Source organism: Chelonoidis abingdonii, chromosome 8 (assembly GCF_003597395.2).
Source record: "Chelonoidis abingdonii isolate Lonesome George chromosome 8, CheloAbing_2.0, whole genome shotgun sequence".
Lineage (NCBI taxonomy): Eukaryota > Metazoa > Chordata > Testudines > Testudinidae > Chelonoidis > Chelonoidis abingdonii.
Genome location: NC_133776.1, coordinates 6,036,389 through 6,054,952, shown reverse-complemented (window position 1 = coordinate 6,054,952; position 18,564 = coordinate 6,036,389). Strand labels below are relative to the sequence as shown.

The following is an 18,564-nucleotide window of genomic DNA, read 5'->3' as shown; positions in this document are numbered from 1 at the left end:
GCTCTGGTAGCGACGCCAGCGTCATCCGCCCACATGTCAGTTTTTCTCAAACATCTCCATGCCTTCTTCCACACTGCCCCCTCCGCATGGTCCAGCCTCTGTGACCTCTTCCTCTCTGGATTTAAATCCCTCTTGTAAAGCCACTTCTGCTGTGCTACTCAAGGGACTGAACTGAACTTACACCATGAAGCCCAAGACACTGCAAAGCATCACCTTTCTCTGCCACTGGCCTGCAGGGTGACCTTGGACAGCAGCTACTGTTTTTTAAAGACTTGAAAGTTTTAAGCCAATCTCATGATTTTTTGGAGCTTGACTTGTGAGTTATAAATGCTTGGAGTTGGTGATATTAGCGGGCACTCAACACCCTCCCATATCCACAGATGCTGATTCAATTCCTTTAAAATGCAAACCAACTATAGAAAAATGAAACCTGGGAAGCAAATTACAAGATATGCCACTTCAGGCCAGGCAGTTTCCTTCAGAATAATCAGGGTTGCTTTTGTGTGACTCCCAGAACTGTGCTAGGTGCATTACAAAACATACAAGGGTACGTCCACATTGAAAAAAAACTCCACAGCAGCATGTCTCAGAGCCTAGATCAGCTGACTCAGGCTTGTGCTTTGGGGCTAAAAATGACAGTGTGGATGCTCCGCTTGAGCTGGGATTTGCAACCCGGAAAGCGGGGACGGTCTCAGAGCCTGGGCTCCAGCCCGAGCAGAAACATCTACACTGCTATTCTTAGCTCTGTAGCTCAAACCTGAGTCAGCTGACCCAGGCTCTCAGACTTGCTGCCATTGCTTTGGTTTTGCTGTGTAGACGTAGATTACAGACTGAAGCGTTCATGAGCTTAAAAGAGAGAGAGAATGATACAACTAAACAAGAAATCATTTCTTTTGGCTGTGAAATATTTAAAAAAATATTTAATTTTTGATGTCAAGGGTTTAAAATAAATATTTAAGCAGCTATAAATATAAAGACGAGCCCAGTGTCATTACAGAATTCCTCACATGAAAACTGTCCCAGGGCGTTTTGTTTGTCCTGCTCTAAGTGATAAATGGTTTGAAGTTTATACATACACACAGGCATGCAAACAGAGAATAAACTCCAAATTTTAATGTGTGGAGTTTCTTTCTTGTGTAGGGTTTGTTTTGGTTTTGGTTTTTTATTTTGGTGGCAGTTCAGATCTTAGCTGGATACAGGACCTGTAAAAAAAAACAAAACAATACACAAACATTAAGTCTCTAATGCAAAAATGCATAAGTTGTAATAAAATTTGTATAACTGCAGCACCTAGGAACCCAGGGAATGGGCCCAGATCCCATTGTGCTAGGTGATGTACAAACACTGAACAAACAGACTCTCTCTGCCCCCAAAGGGATCACAATCTAAGTATAAAACAAGAGAGGACAGATAGATACAGACAGAAAGGGGGGGGGGACAAGGAAACAAGACACTATTAGTCAGCATGATAGGTGGTGGTATCAGCCCACCAGCAGTCCAACTGTTGTCAAGTTAATCAATTCATCAACATTAGAACTGGTTGGGAATTTTGTCAATACATTTTTTAAAAATTTTCACATAAAAACCCCACCCTAAGATCACGGAACAGCCAATAAGCTGGGGGTTGGGGGCACTCAGCAGAGATTGGGGAAGCCAAATACAGGTCCTTGTTCTATCTGATTCAGAGCAAAGACTGGAACATGAGTTCCCCTTCCCAGGTGAGTGCCCCAAACCTCAGACTACTGGATATTTTGAGATGGGGAGGGGTGTTTGTGTAGGTTTTTCCCTCCCTCTTTTTTTGGGTGAAAACTTTCAAAAGGTCTCAGTTTTGTCCCAGTGCAGAATGGAAAATTGTCTGGAATCTCAACATTTTCAGGGAAAAGTTTCCCAGCCAGCATTAATCATAACCTCTACACTATATCAGTGAGGATGCAGCTATTCAATGGAGTTATTTGATATTAGATTCAAATCACCTGCCTTCCACATTGCCTCTTCCCTCCCCCCACAAAAAAATCTCTAAATATCTCCCGGGGCCATTCTCCATCAGATTGTACCAAACTGTAGGCGGGTTGTGTCACTCCTACTGTCTATTTAACAAGGTCATTGTACACGTGGTGAAATCAGTTTATTTCTATGAAGATAAACTGCACAGAGGGGGTAGAGTAATCTTGAAAGTGCTAAACACCATTCATTTTACTTGGAACAGGGAGTTCATATGCCTGCACCATAGGTACTCTCTGTTACACAGGAACCTAGTGAAACTGATTGACACAAAGCCACATATCAAGATGCAAGATCTCTCTAGACCAGCTAGAACACCCAGTCACCATATATAGAGGCAAATACCAAATTCAGGTCCATTTTAGTCAATTTCACGGTCAGGGGATTTTTAAAATAGTAATTTTCATGGTTTCTGATATTTAAATCTGAAATTTCACTGTGTTGTAACCATGGGGCGGGGGGGACGGGGGACAAGGAGAGTGTCCTAAGGCTATTGTAGGAGGGCTGCAGTCTTGCCCCCCTTACTCCTGTGCTGCTGCCTGCAGAGCTGGGCGCCTGGCCAATATCCATGGAACTTCCTGAAGCCAGGGAAGGATCCTGGAGGTGGGTCTGACCTGGCCCTGGGAGCGGCCTGTGCAGAAGAGACAGTCCTGTCCCTCCCCCACCTGTCTGAGACTAACAGTTGGTGCTTAGCACACAGTCACAGCCCCGCCTCCAGGCCCAGTGCTCAGGAATTAAAGGGGCCTCAGGCAGGCTGGCTGGCTCCAGAGGGGGGTGGGTGTGAGTGTCTCTCTCTCTCCCCACCATGCCCCCTTAACCATGGGGCCCTGGGCGGTCACCCACTTGTAAGGCCAGCCCGCCCTCCTCTCCCCCATATCATGCCACCTTAACTTCCACGCTGCCGCTGGCAGTGATACTGCCTTCACAGGTGGGCTCCTGGCTGGCAGCCACTGCTGTCCGGCTGAGCAGCTCTGTGATATCTAGTCTCCTCTACAATAGCCAGATTTCATGGGGGAGATCATATTTCACGATCCCTACTGAGTTTTTCATGGCTGTGAATTTGGTAGGACCCTAACCATATATGCTTCTACTTTGCCATAGCTTTTCAGAGCTCTACTTCCCACATGACTCTTCTCACAGCAGCTGCACCATGCAAATCAAAATTCTGCTGATGCATAGGGACGGAGGGCACCTAGGAAGCTGATGCAAAGTCCTCTGAAGGACTAGCCATTGACTTCAGAGGGGTTCGAATCAGGCCCCTAGCATGCAGTGTAACAAACAGGGTGAGGCTTGTTGTCTACCAGCAGACTGAGCATTGGTGTGGAAGAGAGCTTGGCAAATGCCACCCTGCCAAGGGTTAATGGCCACAGAAATACTGTAAGGCAGTGGTTCCCAAACTGGAGTTCACGAAATGTTACAGGGGGTTCTCGGGGAAAAAATTCCCTAATGGCGGACAGAGCTGTCGCTAGGGACCCCAGGCAGCACGGGGCCAGCAGCCTGGAGCCCCTGGACTTCCAAGAGCTAAGCAGATCAAAGCAAGCCTATCTACTGAAGAGTTTTAAACTTCAAGACTCCTTATAAGAAATGGAAAGTGAGGGGGATATTTTTTGCTGTTTTTAAAATTAAATAGGCTGCTAGAATTGATTTTAAATTATCATGAAGAACAAGTTTAAGCTTTGTTGTAACGTGCATTGTTTGCCTGGACTGCTCAAGACCTGAATGCTTGTGTAGGAGGAGCTCTTTGAGTTGGCTTCTTAAATCCCTTCCTGCTGTTTCACATCTGATACTCCTTGATGAAACATAGGAGCCTTGTCTTATAACAGGCTTATTCAAAGTGATACAAGCTACAAAAGTGAGATCTTGGGAGAGTGTTGCCATTTTCATAACGTAATAAAAATACTGTAACGATAAATCCTTTATTAATAAATAGTGTGTAATAAGCACGCCATAAAACAAATTTTATATTTCCAAGATCACGGCTTTTATCATTTATACTCAGGTAAAGCAGAAAATCCCTGGAAATATTCATTTTTAAGATGGGGTTCGTGAGACTTGACTTGCTAGTGAAAGGGGTTCACAGGCTGTTAAAGTTTGGGACCCACTGCTGTTAGGTGACTAAAGGGAAGAAAGGGACTGTAGCTGAGTTGCTGTAGCAGTAGCTCTCCCTGCTGACGACAGGCGGTTCATGCATGCTCCAAAGCTAGCTCCCCTTGCGAGATCTGCTCTCCCATTGAGAGGAGCGTATATGGCACCACAAGGATTTGCGCAGCATTGCAGGAAGGTGTGCATGGTGGGGGGGAGGAAGGGGTATCCTATAAAGATCTGTCTGGTTTAGGGTTTTCTATAGCACCATTAGCACAGTATCTAAGCCCCCTCCCACTGCTCTCCCCCTCCTCCTTCCCCCAGCACAGCACAGCCTAGCCTGCTTCCAGTCCCAGGCAGGGAGGAAGGGGAATTGCCAAACTCCTGCCAGGGGAGAGAGTTAAGGAAGTGGGGAGGGCATCTCAGGCAGAGATATTTGCAGGGGTTGGCCTGCCTGGGAGCGCTTCTCCAACAAGCTGGCTAAACAGGTTTGCTAGCGCAGTAGCAGCGGGTGAATGTTGCTATGAAGGGACGGGATGAGATGCACCCACCTTCCAGGCACATTGCAATGCGTCCTAAGGGAGCCTGTCCTCATACCGTCTTTCGTATCCTGTGTTGCACACCCCCAAGCCGAGCCGGATGGTAACTGGATCCTGGGGAGTCATTTCTGTGGGGAGCGGAGGAACAGTGTAAATACACCCAGCTTGGGGAAGCATCAGCCGCACGGTGGAGGCTGTGCAGAGGCTGAACCACTGAGTGGAGGAGCCTGTGACATTCCTTGGCAAAAGAGCCACACCACAGCGCAGCCCCTCCCACCTGTTCTTCCTCCCAGAGCATGCTGAGTTCTGCCTTGCTCCTGTCCTCTAGCCTCGATCCAGATCCCTGCTGCTTCACCCCCCATCCCTTTGCTTGATTCTTGACTCTAGTTCTGACCCTTGGCTTGACTCCCCATTCTGTCTCTGACCTCAGCTTTCTCGCTCATGACTCCAGCTCTGACCGCCTACATCCCAGTTTATGTCAGCAACCAGCTCTCTCCGACCTGCTGGGCAATGACCGAATATCACCCCAAACCCTGCTCAAACAAACAGAGCCCAACCTACAATCCTCCTTGTGACTGATTTAAAGTGCCCCCTGCCCTTACACCAAGTAGGGTTGGTGGACTGAGGTGACTGGGGCAGGTTGCCCCTATGATAAAAGGCCCAAACATTTACTGACACCACCACATAATTCCCCAAAGACCCATACTGGATGGCCCCTGAACCAAGACTTTCTCCTCAGAGCTCTCACGCACATGCGAGATGCTTCCACTCCCATCTCTGGCTCAAACTCCAGGACATGAGCTCAGCTTCCCAGAGCTGCTTCCTCCTATCAGTTAGCAATAGGGAGCAGCAAATCTCTGGGGCTCTGAGCCACGCAGCTTGAAAGGTGGGTAAAGAGCAGCTCCTGAGGCCCTTTCTTGAAGGCCCTCCTCAGGCCCTGCAGTGCTATGGCTTGCTGAAAGGGACATGGCTGTTCCCCCTTCCCCATTCTAATTTCCACCTCATGTGCCCCCCATGCCCATCCCAGCCTCCCAAACACCCCTTTGCTCAGCTCCACCCTGTGTGCCCACATCCGATTTTCATGTCTCTCTGGTGTGTCCCACCCCTGACTCTGCTTTGAGCTCTGCACCTGCTCAGGCTTCCACATTTCCTTCCACCTACCTAGCTAGCTCTTCATCTCCCGTCCCATGAAAGATCAGCTCTCAAGTTCCCCTTCACATGTCTAGCCCTGTGACCTCTGACCCCTCCAGTACCTTCTTGGCCCTTCAGAACTTCTCTCAGGGCTCTGCAGGCAGCTCTCTTGACCTCCAGGGTCCCATCTGGCTGGCCTGGGCTGTAAACAGCTGCTTCTACCACCAGTTCCTGGAAGCCACCATCCAGCAAGCACTGCATTCTCCTTAGTGCCCCTGCTGCCGGTTCTGGTTCCACCTGCTGGTGCTGCAGGTCTGGCTGGATCATCACCAATACCAGAACAGCTGGCATGCAGGGAAAGAGATTCCGTAAGTTCCAGAGTGTTTCATCCAGGTGTTCCCACTGCATCAGCTGCCTCAGCGTGGCAGCTTGCCAGAGCATGAAGACCAGCTGTGGATGCACCTCCTGCTCTTCCTCCTTGATTTCCTTCTTCCGGTGGAGTTTGGTCTTTAGGTCGATGCCTCTGAAGAGCTCCTGGGCGAAGTCCATCTGCACAAGCGGGGCTGCCTCATGTACATCATCCATCTCCATCACTAGCACCTGTCCATTCCGCCTGCCCACAGTGTCCAGCAGAGTCAGGAACTGCCAGTGCACTGGCTCTGCCGGGGAGCACACAGGCATCTCCCCTAGCAGCTCCGACTCCATATCTTCCTACCAGATTACAGCGTCACTAGAATGGCAAGGGGCTTGATTACAGGGTGTGTAAGGGAAGCCTATGCCAATATTTCTGTGGGAGTGGAAAGGGTGTGCAGAGAACAGCTAAGAGTCTGTGAGTCCCAGCCCAGCTAAACAGACTCACACTAGTTCAGAGCGAGCACATAAAACCAGCAGTGTGAACATTACAGCATAGGTTAGCTACTCAAATCCAAGCCTCCCCAGCTAGCCTGAGCCTCCACCCATGCCACAACATCTACAGTGATTTTTAGCATGCTAGCTCTGTTTGAAGTAGCGAGTCTCTTTACCTGGCTTGGGAGGCTTGCTTTCAGCTGCAGTGTAAACATGAACTGCTTCTTTGTGAGTTCAAATATTGTGGGTTTATTCAACAAGGGATCAGAAATCTTGCAAAGCGAAGAGGAAAAATGAGGACAAACGGGACCTTTCACCACTGAAGGATCCAAACATCCGTGTCATTGGCCATTTTTGCTGTGAGCTACCCAAGCCATTGGAGGTGTGGTGCATGGATTTTCTATCGTCTACACCCCCTCTCTGGGAGGCAGAGCAATGAGGAATTGCCAGTCCAATTCAGACAGGAGCTCATCCAGCACAATATGTGATTACCAACAGCGTACAGGAACAAATGCTGCAGCAAAATGGGTTAGAATCCAGGTGATATGAAAATATGGAATAACTCAGCCACTGGGAAGTTTCTTACTAACTTCTTCACGTGGAGGTTGGCTTATGGCTGGAAGCATAACAATACCTCTCTGTCATCCCCCCCAGCCCCTCTTTAAAAAAATCCTATCTAATGGAGCCTGCTCATGTCAAATCCTGGTAAGCTCTTGGACTCGGATATCTTATGGGAGAGAATTGCACAGGTTTGTGTTTTGCTTAAAAGAAAAACTATTGGTTTTAAAATTGTTGTCTTTCAGCTTCCTCGAGTGTCCCCCTGTTCTCAGAGTAAGAAGCCCACCAAGGAAAGCAGATTTAATATTCTCTGCATCTCTCTATCCTCTCCTCTTTGTTGCCTCTATAAACAACTTAAACTTCTCACTCTCCCCTCACAGGCCACATATCTAATCATCTGATTTATCATCTCTGACCAGTGTTTAATTTCTCCTATATCTTTCAAAAGAGATGACATTTAAATAGCATGAGAGACAAGGAAGAGCCCAGAAGTTCTCGCTTCAGGATCTCAGACAAAGTGAAAATTGGCTATTGCATACACTCTGCTACCCTGCCTCCACAGGCAGAGGGGCAATAACATGAAAGACTCTCTCCTAACAAGGGAGGTTGGGAAACAAACTCATACTTCTCACACCAGAAAGACCAGAAGGTGAATTATACACATTTCACTACGTGTCTGACGAAGTGGGTATTCACCCATGAAAGCTTATGCTCCAATACATCTGTTAGTCTATAAGGTGCCACAGAACTCTGTCACTTTATACACATTGTGTCACTCACCAGGAAAAAGACAATAGATTAGCAGCAGTTCCACTGCCAGGTTAAAGTCTCTGATTCCACAAGCATGGACAGAGGGCTACATTTCACTAACACAATGTGACTGTCGATTTTCAGCATCTTAAACAGGGTTAGTGTACCTGCAACCTAAGGCCAGTTCTAAGGTAATTTACCTGTGTTACCATCTAGAGAAGAAAGCTGTTTCTAGTGGTCTCGCAATCAACCTGTTTGCGGTAGGCAAATTTGCTGGTCAACTGTATGTTGATTGGCCAGGTTATCTCTGATGTCACAATCCCACCCTTTCCCAAAATGACCTGTCTTGAAACCAAAACTTAACATTACTTAACATTTGTATTATGGTTAATGCCTAGTGGTCCTGACTCAGGGCCCTAGTGTGCTAGGTACCTTACAGCAACAGCTTCTACCCCAAAGAGCTTACAATCTGTTTTCTTCCCTGCATGTTTAACAAACCCAGTCTTGAACATACATGAAGAAATAAAGCAAATGCAGTATATTGATTTTAAGTCAGTTTTGAGAATGGAGAGAGATCACTAGTGGTGGTTTCAGTAAAGGGAAATCATGCCTCGCCAATCTATTAGAATTCTGAGGAGGTCAAGCAGCATGTGGACCAAGGGGATCTAGTGTTCTTAGATTTTCAGGAAGACTTTGACAAGGTCCCTCACCAAAGCCTCTTATACAAAAGTAAGCTGTCATGGGATAAGAGGGAAGGTTCTCTCATGGATTGGTAACTAGTTAAAAGATAGGAAGCAAAGAGTAGGTGAATGGTGTTTTCAGAATGGAGAGAGGTAAATAGTGGTGTCACCGAAGGGTCTGTTTGTACGGGGCCCAGTCCTATTCAACGTATTCATAAATGATCTGGAAAAAAGGGGTAAACAGTGAGGTAGCAAAATTTGCATTTGATATAAAACTACTCAAGATAGATAAGACCCAGGCAGACTGCAAAAAGCTACAAAAGAATCTCTCAAAATTGGGTGACTGGGCAACAAAATGGCAGATGAAATCTAATGTTGATGAATGCCAAGTAATGCACATTGGAAAGTATAATCCCAACTATACATATAAAATGAGGGGTCTAAATTAGCTGTTACCACTCAAGAGAGAGATCTTGGAGTCATTGTGGATAGTTCTCTGAAAACATCCACTCAATGTGCAGCGGCAGGCAAAAAAGCAGAATGCTGGGAATAATTAAGAAAGGGATAGATAATAGGACAGAAAATATGTTGCCTCTATATAAATCCATGGTACGCCCATATCTTGAATACTGTGTGCAGATGTGGTCACCCCATCTCAAAAAAGATATATTGGAATAGGTTCAGAAAAGGGCAACAAAAATGATTAGGGCTATGGAACAGCTTCTGTATGAGGAGAGATTAATAAGACTGGGACTTTTCAGCTTGGAAAAGAGACTAAGGGGAGATATGATTGAGGTTTATAAAATCATGACTTGTATAGAGAAAATAGATAAGGAAGTGTTGTTTACTACTTCTCATAACACAAGAACTAGGGATCACCAAATGAAGTTAACAGGCAGCAGGTTTCAAAAAAAAGGGTTTCTTCACAAAATGAAGTCAACCTGTGGAACTCCTTGCTAGAGGATGCTGTGAAAGCCAAGACTATAACAGGGCTCAAAGAAGAACTAGATAAATCCATCAGTGGCTATTAGTCAGGATGGGCAGGGATGGTGTCCCTAGCCTCGCTTTTGCCAGAAGCTGGGAATGGGAGGACGAATCACTTGATTGCCTGTTCTGTTCATTCCCTCTGAGGCACCTGACATTGGTCACTGTTGGAAGACAGGATACTGGGCTAGATGGACCATTGGTATGACCCAGTATGGCCCTTATGTCTTTAAATGAGAATTTTTTTCTTGTTAAAAGTCTAGCGGATAACCAATATCTAACAGTCCAGGAAAACAGCAAGTCAAGACTTGTGCAGAGGAAACATGCACTGTGGTGATGGAGAAGGAAGGGTGTCAAACAGGAGGCAGGTGTGGAACTAAACTACATAAAGTGGAAGTGACTTAAGCAGTAGGTGAGAGCCACAGAGGACTGTTCAGGGAGGCTGAAGTCCTGTTGTTTGTGAATATCTCAAGAAGCCGCAACACCTTTAAATGTGAGCTGAATGAATTTGAATCTTTAATTAAAGTTCTGTATTACACCTGAAATTACAAACTGTAACTGTACAGAACTGTACTATCTACATCGATTTGTCAGAAGAATCAACTAGTGCAAGAGAAACAAAACTTTGAGCTTTCATTTTAGTAAGCCAACAAAGTGTTTTTCAAATCCTGTATGCAAGCTGCGTTTGTTTTCAGTTTACATGCACAATTTTGGGATGTGAAATTTTTATTGAAGAGCACTCTTAGATGCCATGATGGCAGTTACAGGAAAAAAGCCACAGGTAGATAACTAACAGCCATAGAAATGAAAATAGATCACAATGAAAGGTAATTTTCACTTTTGATTCTTTGGTTAGTAACAAATCCAATTCCTCCCTTTATCATCTGCTATTACTAGATCATTGTCCTGTTTTGTGGATTATGTAACACTTGTTGTAGAAACAACTGAAAGTGAACTAGCTATGCCCCACAACAACTGAAGGTCATAAGAAAGCATTAAAAACAAAACCAAACAATTTCTGAATTTTATTTTTAGTAAAAATTTAGATCCTAGATGGATACAGCATCTGTAAAACAAAAAACAACAAAACAATCAAGTTAGAGATTTTGTTACTAAACTAAAACATTAACACACATTTTAACAGGAGTACTTGTGGCACCTCCTGTTATTTTTGCGGATACAGACTAACACGGCTGCTACTCTGAAACACATTTCTAATTAATCCTCTAAATACCCACGCAGATAGCTAGTAGTTTGCACAGAGCATTCTTTGACAGATTACTGGTCTAGTGGATGGAGGGAAGCAGTAGGTGTGATAGATCTTGATTTTAGTAAGGTTTTTGATAGAGCACTACCTGACATTCTCATTAGCAAATGAGGTCTATACAAAATTACTGCAAGGTAGGGTGCACCACCATACTCAAAGAGTAGTTACCAATGGTTGACTATCAAACAGGGAGGGAGTATTTGGGGGTAGGGTCACGTAGGGGTCAATCCAGGTCTGGTACCAGTCAATATTTTCATTCATGATTTGGATAATGGACTACTCAAATAAATATGCTTACATAATTTACAGGTGACTCCAATTTCTAGCAGTAATGGTAGATAAGCTCCAGAATAGGCTTACAAGGCAGGATGTGGAATCCTTAGCATTTGGAGGTTTTTATGGAGAGGTTAGGCAAACATCTGTTAGAAACGGTCTAGATTCTCTTGGCCCTGCCAGAGCAGGGGGCTGGACTAGATGACCTCTCAAGAGTCTTTCCAGCCTAACATTGCCATGAAGTGATGATGATTCTACATCAGCAGTGGGCAAACTTTTTGGCCCAAGGGCCACATCGAGGAATAGAAATTGTATGGCAGGCCATGAATGCTCACAAAATTGGGGTTGGGGTGCAGGAGGGGGTGAGGGCTCTGGTTGGGGGTGCAAGCTCCAGAGTGGGGCCAGAAATCAGGTGTTCAGGGTGTGGGAGGGGGCTCTGGGCTGGGGTGTGGGAAGGGGTGCAGGCTCTGGATGAGGGTGTGGGTTCAGAGGGCGGAGATGAGGGGTTTGGGATCAATGGGTTTGGAGGGCAAGATGGGAATCAGAGCTGGGGCAGGGGATTGGGGTGTGGGGAGAGGCTCAGGGGTGCAGGCTCTGGGCAGAACTTACCTCAAGCTACTCCCGGAAGCAGCGACATGTCCCGTCTCCTAGGCAGCTCTGCGCACTGCCCCATCTGCAGGCGCCACCCCTGCAGCTCCCATTCACTGTGGTTCCCAGCCAATGGGAGCTGCGGGGGCAGCGTGCAGAACAAAGCCTCCTGGCTGCCCCCACGTGTAGGAGCTAGAGGGGGGCCATGCTGCTGCCTCCAGGAGTCGCATGAAGCGTCCCCCAACCCTGCTCCATGGGGAGAGCATCAGAGTAGGGAAAGCCCCAGACCCGACTCCCCAGTGGGAGTTCGAGGGCCGAGCTAAAACGGCCGGTGGGCCATATCTGGCCCATGGGCCGTAGTCTGCCCACCCCTGTTCTACACAGAAGAATGGAAGAGGACAGAACTTGGTTCAGTCTTTGGGAAGTGCTCTTTGCGGGGGTAGCCCATCTTCCATCCTAGCTGGGGGAATGAGAGTATAGCTGCTCTCTTTTGCCCAGCTGCAATGAAGGATAGTACCTGTACTCCTCCAACAGTGGTTTTTCTATAGGATAATGAAAGCCGAGCAGGGTCACATCTCACTCTGATACTGTTCTTGAGAATATCAATAAGATGACAGTGTGTACAGGAGCAACAGTTTGAGTGGTGACACACAGACAGCCAAGGAGGAGGTTCTCCAGGAGGTGCATGGATAACAGCACATGGGAGTTTTGGGTCCATGATCAGACTTGGGAGAGATTGATTTAGTCCCCAGCCAGAAGCAGGGCTGATATGGTGAGTACATTTGGGGAAGATGAGGGAAAGAAAAATAAAGACCTCAGAACACCCTGCCCCCCAAAAAAGGGGGAGGGGACCAGGAGACAGAAAATAAGACTGGGGGAGAGAGGAGAAGAAAGAATTAGATGTACAAAGTTTGAGGGAGAGGGAAAGGAAAGCAAGAGTAAATAATCTTTGAGGGGTGATAACAGTGAAATTAAACCTTTCCCATTGCCAGAGTACAGGTCCCAACATGCACCTATCACAGGCCCTGTGAAAGATGCACACTTGAAACAGGGGAAAGGGAATTTTTGTATATTTCCCCATACCAGTCTAACATTTTCTCAGCTGTTAGGAAAACAATTCCCTACTAGAGTACTGTACTCACCACTCTGATTCTGTGTCCAATGGCCTTAGCAGGAAGGTTGGACCGGAACTTGGCACGAACCATGCCACTATTTCCATGGGCACGCGTTACCTTCCCCCAGATCACTCGTGTTCTGTTGGGCTTCCCACCGGGAGTCACGGTGTTGCTAACAAACAGAAGACTGTTAAATCCTGGGCATTCCCACTCCTAATCAAGTGCCGGTCTACTTAAAGCAACAGCGGCAGGGTAAAAACACCATCTTTTAAGTTTATTTCCCTCTATTATCATGGCTCCCTTGGAATAGTCAAACTGAAAGTTTAGAAACATTTATTTGGTCACCCCTAACGCAGATTTGCTTTCATCCAAGCTAACAGAAATGCACGTTGTGAAGAGAGTTCTTTTAGTGATCTCATTAGCATGAGGTTGTGATGTTTGGATTGCAAATTCAACAGGGGAACAGGTTTAAACCCAAATATAAAAGCACGAAAACATGTCTGTAAGTTTGTTCCAACAAGCTATGGGTGGACCTAACAGCGTCACTTTACAAAACACCCTTCAAGCAACAGTCTTCTACCTGTCTTATATTAATTCAGTCATTTACAGAATTAAATCAAACTAAAATAGATATAAGCCAGTTGGCAAACTTGTTGAATTGTGTCCCCAGAGATCTGTACCAGTTTAACTAATTCAATTAGTTAAACCAGTGCAAGTTGTATGTGTAGATCCTCCTCCTATCTTAGCACTAGTCTACACTGGCAAATATGCCTTGTGTGGTCGCAGCAGAGCGCTGGTAGACAGCTCTCCCAGCGCTCTAAAAAACAAAAAAAAACAAAAAAAAAAAACCAACCCCCACAAGGAGCGTGGCTCCCAGTGCTGGAGCACTGTTTACACCGGCGCTTTACTGCACTGCAACTTGCTACACTCAGGAGGGTGTTTTTTCACATCCCTGAGTGAGAAAGTTACAGCGCTGTTAAGTGCCAGTGTAGACAAGCCCTTAGATTTACCTTTCAGAGCTGATATGTCTGGGATTTGCAGGCTTCAATCACTCCCCTCTGATCCATTCCAAACACTGTATCTATTTCAAGTACTGGTACTAACTGGGAAAAGTATTCTGCCTAGCGATTTGCTGGATGATTTGCAAATAATGATATAATATACATTCAAGCAAACAATATTAGACATTAGAATTCTATTTCTACATGCATGTGGGTCAAACTGCTAAATGTAAACCTAACAGCATAATTTTGTTTTTATAATTTCAAAACACAGTATTCTCATATGCCTCAGCAGCTTGCGAACGAGAACTAACAGCTGTTTATAACTCAAAACACACAGCTTCTGAGGTGTCAACAGTACAATATGAAGTATGCCAGTTTCACATTTGACAGCATTGTGAAACACAGATTATTTCCCCTCAATACGCAATAACTTTAGTGTTCACTATCTTTAGGTGCAATCTAAACCAATGGGAGCACAGCACAGTTTAAAGCCATATGCAACAGTAGTTACAATTCATATCATGTAAGAAGTCACTAACCCATCCCCAGACCACCTGTAAGAAAAATCAAAACCCTCACACAGCCCAACCCACTTCTATTAAAACACGAAAAGAGAAACACTTTGCTGTGTGTGTCTGGCAAACTATCAAAGGGAAGAAGAGGGCTTCCCACTAAGCATGCCCTGATTCCCCCAACCCTTGTAGATGTATTAATCTAGAGGTTATCAGTTTGAGTGACTCCAGTGACTAACTGTAGAGGAAAAGGAGAGGTTTCTAAGATATCCAGGTCCAAACCAGAACCTTGAATTCCACCCAGAAACATAATGAAAGCCAGAATGGTCTCTGGAGCACAGGGAAAAAGCACTCGCTGTACGAAACATTCTAAATGGGAAACCACATTCTGGACAAGTTGTGCCCTAAAGCAGTAGTTTTCAACCTTTTTTCATTGTGGACCCCCTAAAAAATTGCAAATGGAGGTGCACACCTCCTCGGAAATCTCAGACAATCTGTGGGCCCTCAGGGGTCCAACCACAGTTTGAAAGTCACTGCCTTAATCTAATCAGGAGGCAACAAAGGCACAGATATCTGCACCAAGATCCACGTCAATAGAAAAAGTCAACCTGCTATGCAAGCAAAGAAGGGAATAATCCCAGACTTACAAACCTACAGTACTTCTGGGGCATCCATCAGCAGCAGCAATGATGGTGATCAGATATATGCACACGCAGAAGCAGATGAGAATTTATTAAATCCCTTCACGTTACAAAGCAAAACCTCACTAAAGGGGATTATATTAATTCTGCCACTTAAAGCACTGAAGTATCCCAGTGAAGGACACTTCAGTCCAGTCCAAATACTGACTTGACTTCAGTTCACACCAGGTGAGAAGACTCATGCACAATGCATCACTCTTACCAGAACCATTAGTCTTCTAACTCAGCATTTCTACAAGACCAATCATAGTGATGTTTACACATTATTATTTAATACTTGAATTAATTTGGTACCAAGAACTGTGAAAGTGAAAATGAAATCCCAAAACGGAACTCAGTCTTGCACAATTCTACTTGGCCATTTTGTTTCACCATTATCATGGCAATAGGTATGCAAATAAATGTTCATGAAAATAAATATATCACGCCACAATTTTTACAAGGCCTATTTAGCATAACAAGAAATTCAGTTACTTACTTTTTAGCTTTGTATACATAGGCGCATCTCTTGCCCAAGTAGAATTCAGTCTCATCACGGGCATAAACTCCGTCAATTTTCAGAAGGGCAGTGTGCTCCCTCTGGTTTCGGAGGCCACGCTTATAGCCAGCAAAAATGGCTTTGGACCACAGTCTAGGAAATATAGAGCATATTAATGAATCGCCAACCACCAAAGCGTATTGCATGTGAATAAGTTTTCTGAAAAAAACTTTCTGAAATAATTAGATACCATACTAGTAGAAAACATATAGGGGAAAAAGGAACAGTGTTTCACATGAGCAAATACCCCCACGTTCACAAAGTGCAGCTTCTTAGCACAAGTCATCAGTTATAAAAATCCTGTATAGCCTTTTCCTTCCTTCCTTTTTTGTACTAGAACGATTTCTAAAAAAAAGTTTTTGAACACACAAACACTTGTCACAATATCCAAAAGGGATAGATAGTATATTCCATATCCAAGATTAAGGAACTTGGGGTCTGCTGTGCCACAAAAGTCACCATGTCAAACAACCTAGTTAAAATGTTCTCTCTCAGAGAGAACATAACCATGTCCACTGTGACCACTCCAAGTCTTTGGCACAATTCAGGACACTTAAAACATGTTTGAGGTCCTCAGTGTTGATAAATGCAAAATAATACACATTGGAAAACATACACATATAACAGTTGGAGTCAAATTAGCTATTACCACTCAAGAAATATATTTTGGAGTCATTGTGGATAGTTCTCTGAAAACATCCACTCTATGTGCAGCAGCAGTCAAAAAAGCTAACAGGATGTTGGGAATCATTAGGAAAGGGATAGATAATAAGACAGAAAATATCATATTGCCTCTATATAAATCCATGGTAAGCCCGCATATTGAATACTGTGTGCAAATCTGGTCACTCCATCTCAAACGATATAACATATATTGGAATTTGAAAATGTACAGAAAAGGGCAATCAAATTGATTAGGGGATGGAACATCTTCCATATGAGGAGCGATTAATAAAAACAGGAATCTTTCAGCTTGCAAAAGAGACAACTAAAGGGGGATATGATAGAAGTAAAATTGTGACTGTGTGGAAAAAGTAAATAAGGAAGTGTTATTTAGTCCTCCTCATAACACAAGAGCTGGGGTCACCAAATGAAAATTAATAGGTAGCAGGTTTAAAACAAACAAAAGGAAGTATTTCTTCACACAAACTGTGGAACTCTTTGCCAGAGGATGTCGTAAAGGCCAATATTTTTAACAGTGTTCAAAAAAGAACTACCTAAGTTCATGGAGAATAGGTCCATCAGTGGCTATTAGCCAGGATGATCAGGGATGCAAAACCATGCTCTCAAGTGTCCAGCCCAGGGGTAGGCAACCTTTCAGAAGTGCTGTGCCAAGACTTCATTTATTCACTCTAATTTAAGGTTTTGCATGCCAGTACAATATTTTAACGGTTTTAGAAGGTCTCTTTCTATAAGTCTAATATATATATAACTAAACTAGTGTTGCATATAAAGTAAATAAGGTTTTTAAAATGTTTAAGAAACTTCATTTAAAATTAAATTAAAATGCAGAGTCCCCCGGACCAGTGGCCAGGACCCGAGCAGCGTGAGTGCCATGGAAAATCAGCTCGCATGCCGCCTTTGGCACACGTGCCATAGGTTGCCTACCCCTGGTCTAGCCTGTGTTTGCCACAAGCTGGGAATGGGGGAGACAGGATTTATCATTTGATGATTACCTGTTCTGTTCATTCCCTCTGAAGCACCTGGAACTGCCCACTGTCGAAAGACAGAATACTGGGCTAGATAGACCACTGGTCTGACCCAGTATGGCTGTTTTTATGTTCTGAGAAACTATGTTTAAGCAATTATGCTATAAAAGGAGTTTCTTAACATGGTTACTTTTACAGTAGAAATCTGTCCAGATTGCACTTAAATCCATAACCAAACTGTAACATGGGTAATTGTATATGCAGTTTGCACCCATGAAAAAGACAAGCCGCTTCCAATTGTAACACAATCAATAGGTTGCAATCACATTGTAACAACTGTTGACAGACAGGGCCAGTTACTATGTCTGTGACCTAATTATCCAGTCCTACTTCCTGTCTGTGCATAGCACTCTGCAAAGCCTGGTGCGCTGGGCGAAAAGCTGTGCAGCAGCATGGGATAGGAGTCTAGAGGTCCAAGAACATACTGATCCAAACACAAATGTGCAGTGTAACAGGTTTTGGAAGATTTTATAGCTGACAGATATTTGGGATGGGAAGAAGAATATTGGTTATGGCAACCACATCACAACAGAGGGTCACAGCTTAGATATGTTTAACACAGCACATTCTACAACTGAGATGGTGATACAGAGAGGAAACGTGAGAGATTTATGAAGCCCCCCAGCCAGTGTAACGTGTCCAGCGACAGTAAAGGATAAAGGAAGTTCAGAGCCCATCGCTCACCTCCCAGACATGGTGTCGTCCTGAAGTCCTGCTCCCAGCAGGCCTGAGAAGCACAAAAAGCCTTTAGACTCCCCACTAGGGAATTCAGCACCGAACGGTATCAGCCGCGCGCAGCGGCCGGCAAGTCCCAAGGGCTCCCGGGGAACCCCAGACTAGGCGGCTGGAGAGAGGAGCAGAACCAGGGGCTCCCAGCTGGACCCCGGCCGATGGAGACAGAACTCAGCTTTGCACGGGCCGGCTACCTTAGCCGGGCCAGGCCCCCGCCTTATCAGAGCAGCAGCCCCGCGATGTCCAGGCAAGAGGCCTCCCCCAGCGGCCCCTCTCGGGCGAGTCAGAGCCGGCTCAGCCCGCGGCCTAACACCATCCGCCCCGCATCGGCTTCATCCCGCCGCCGGCCCGCTCCACACAGCCCCCCCTCCACAGCCCGGCCCCCGCCGCACCTGCCCCCGCCCCATGGGGGAGGGCGAAGCCCGCTTCACCGGCCTCGAGACCTCCGCTGCCGGACTCACCCCCGCGCCTCCGACCAAGATGGCGGCGAAAGAGGGAGCGGCTGCAAAGCACGCCGGGATGTGACACCGCAAGGTCCCTTTGGGCGACTTTAA

At 45.5% G+C, this 18,564-nt stretch overlaps 2 protein-coding genes across 3 annotated transcripts; both read right to left on the bottom strand.

Annotated features, from left to right (window-relative positions):
* Positions 1–903: 903 nt before the first annotated feature.
* LOC116822995 (uncharacterized protein C2orf72 homolog) lies at positions 904–10,492 on the bottom strand. Its single transcript, XM_032777258.2, has 3 exons — positions 5,876–10,492; positions 4,635–4,750; positions 904–1,202 (listed from the first exon to the last, which is right to left on the bottom strand). The coding sequence occupies exons 1-2, from the start codon at positions 6,456–6,458 to the stop codon at positions 4,659–4,661; spliced, it is 675 nt and encodes a 224-aa protein (XP_032633149.1). The 5' UTR covers positions 6,459–10,492; the 3' UTR covers positions 904–1,202; positions 4,635–4,658.
* Positions 10,493–10,581: 89 nt separating this feature from the next.
* Positions 10,582–18,498, bottom strand: RPL35A (ribosomal protein L35a). 2 transcript variants are annotated; one of them, XM_032777264.2, is made up of 5 exons: positions 18,472–18,498; positions 17,963–18,005; positions 15,510–15,662; positions 12,842–12,986; positions 10,582–10,637 (listed from the first exon to the last, which is right to left on the bottom strand). In XM_032777264.2, the coding sequence occupies exons 2-5, from the start codon at positions 17,971–17,973 to the stop codon at positions 10,614–10,616; spliced, it is 333 nt and encodes a 110-aa protein (XP_032633155.1). In that variant the 5' UTR covers positions 17,974–18,005; positions 18,472–18,498; the 3' UTR covers positions 10,582–10,613. The 2 variants fall into 2 exon arrangements, with proteins under 2 accessions (XP_032633155.1, XP_032633156.1); XM_032777265.2 differs by lacking the exon at positions 18,472–18,498 and adding an exon at positions 18,403–18,470.
* Between the last annotated feature and the right edge of the window lie 66 nt (positions 18,499–18,564).

Bases quoted from the DNA above. Each gene is read 5' to 3' on its own strand.
- LOC116822995 (XM_032777258.2), bottom strand. From the start codon at position 6,458: ATGGAGTCGGAGCTGCTAGGGGAGATGCCTGTGTGCTCCCCGGCAGAG. The intron at 4,751-5,875 runs GTACTGGAGGGG...CGCTCCCCACAG, and splicing joins AGTTCTGAAGGGCCAAGAAG to AAATGACTCCCCAGGATCCA.
- RPL35A (XM_032777264.2), bottom strand. The intron at 12,987-15,509 runs GTAAGTAACTGA...TCTGTTTGTTAG, and splicing joins TATGTATACAAAGCTAAAAA to CAACACCGTGACTCCCGGTG. The intron at 10,638-12,841 runs GTGAGTACAGTA...TTTGTTTTACAG, and splicing joins TTGGACACAGAATCAGAGTG to ATGCTGTATCCATCTAGGAT.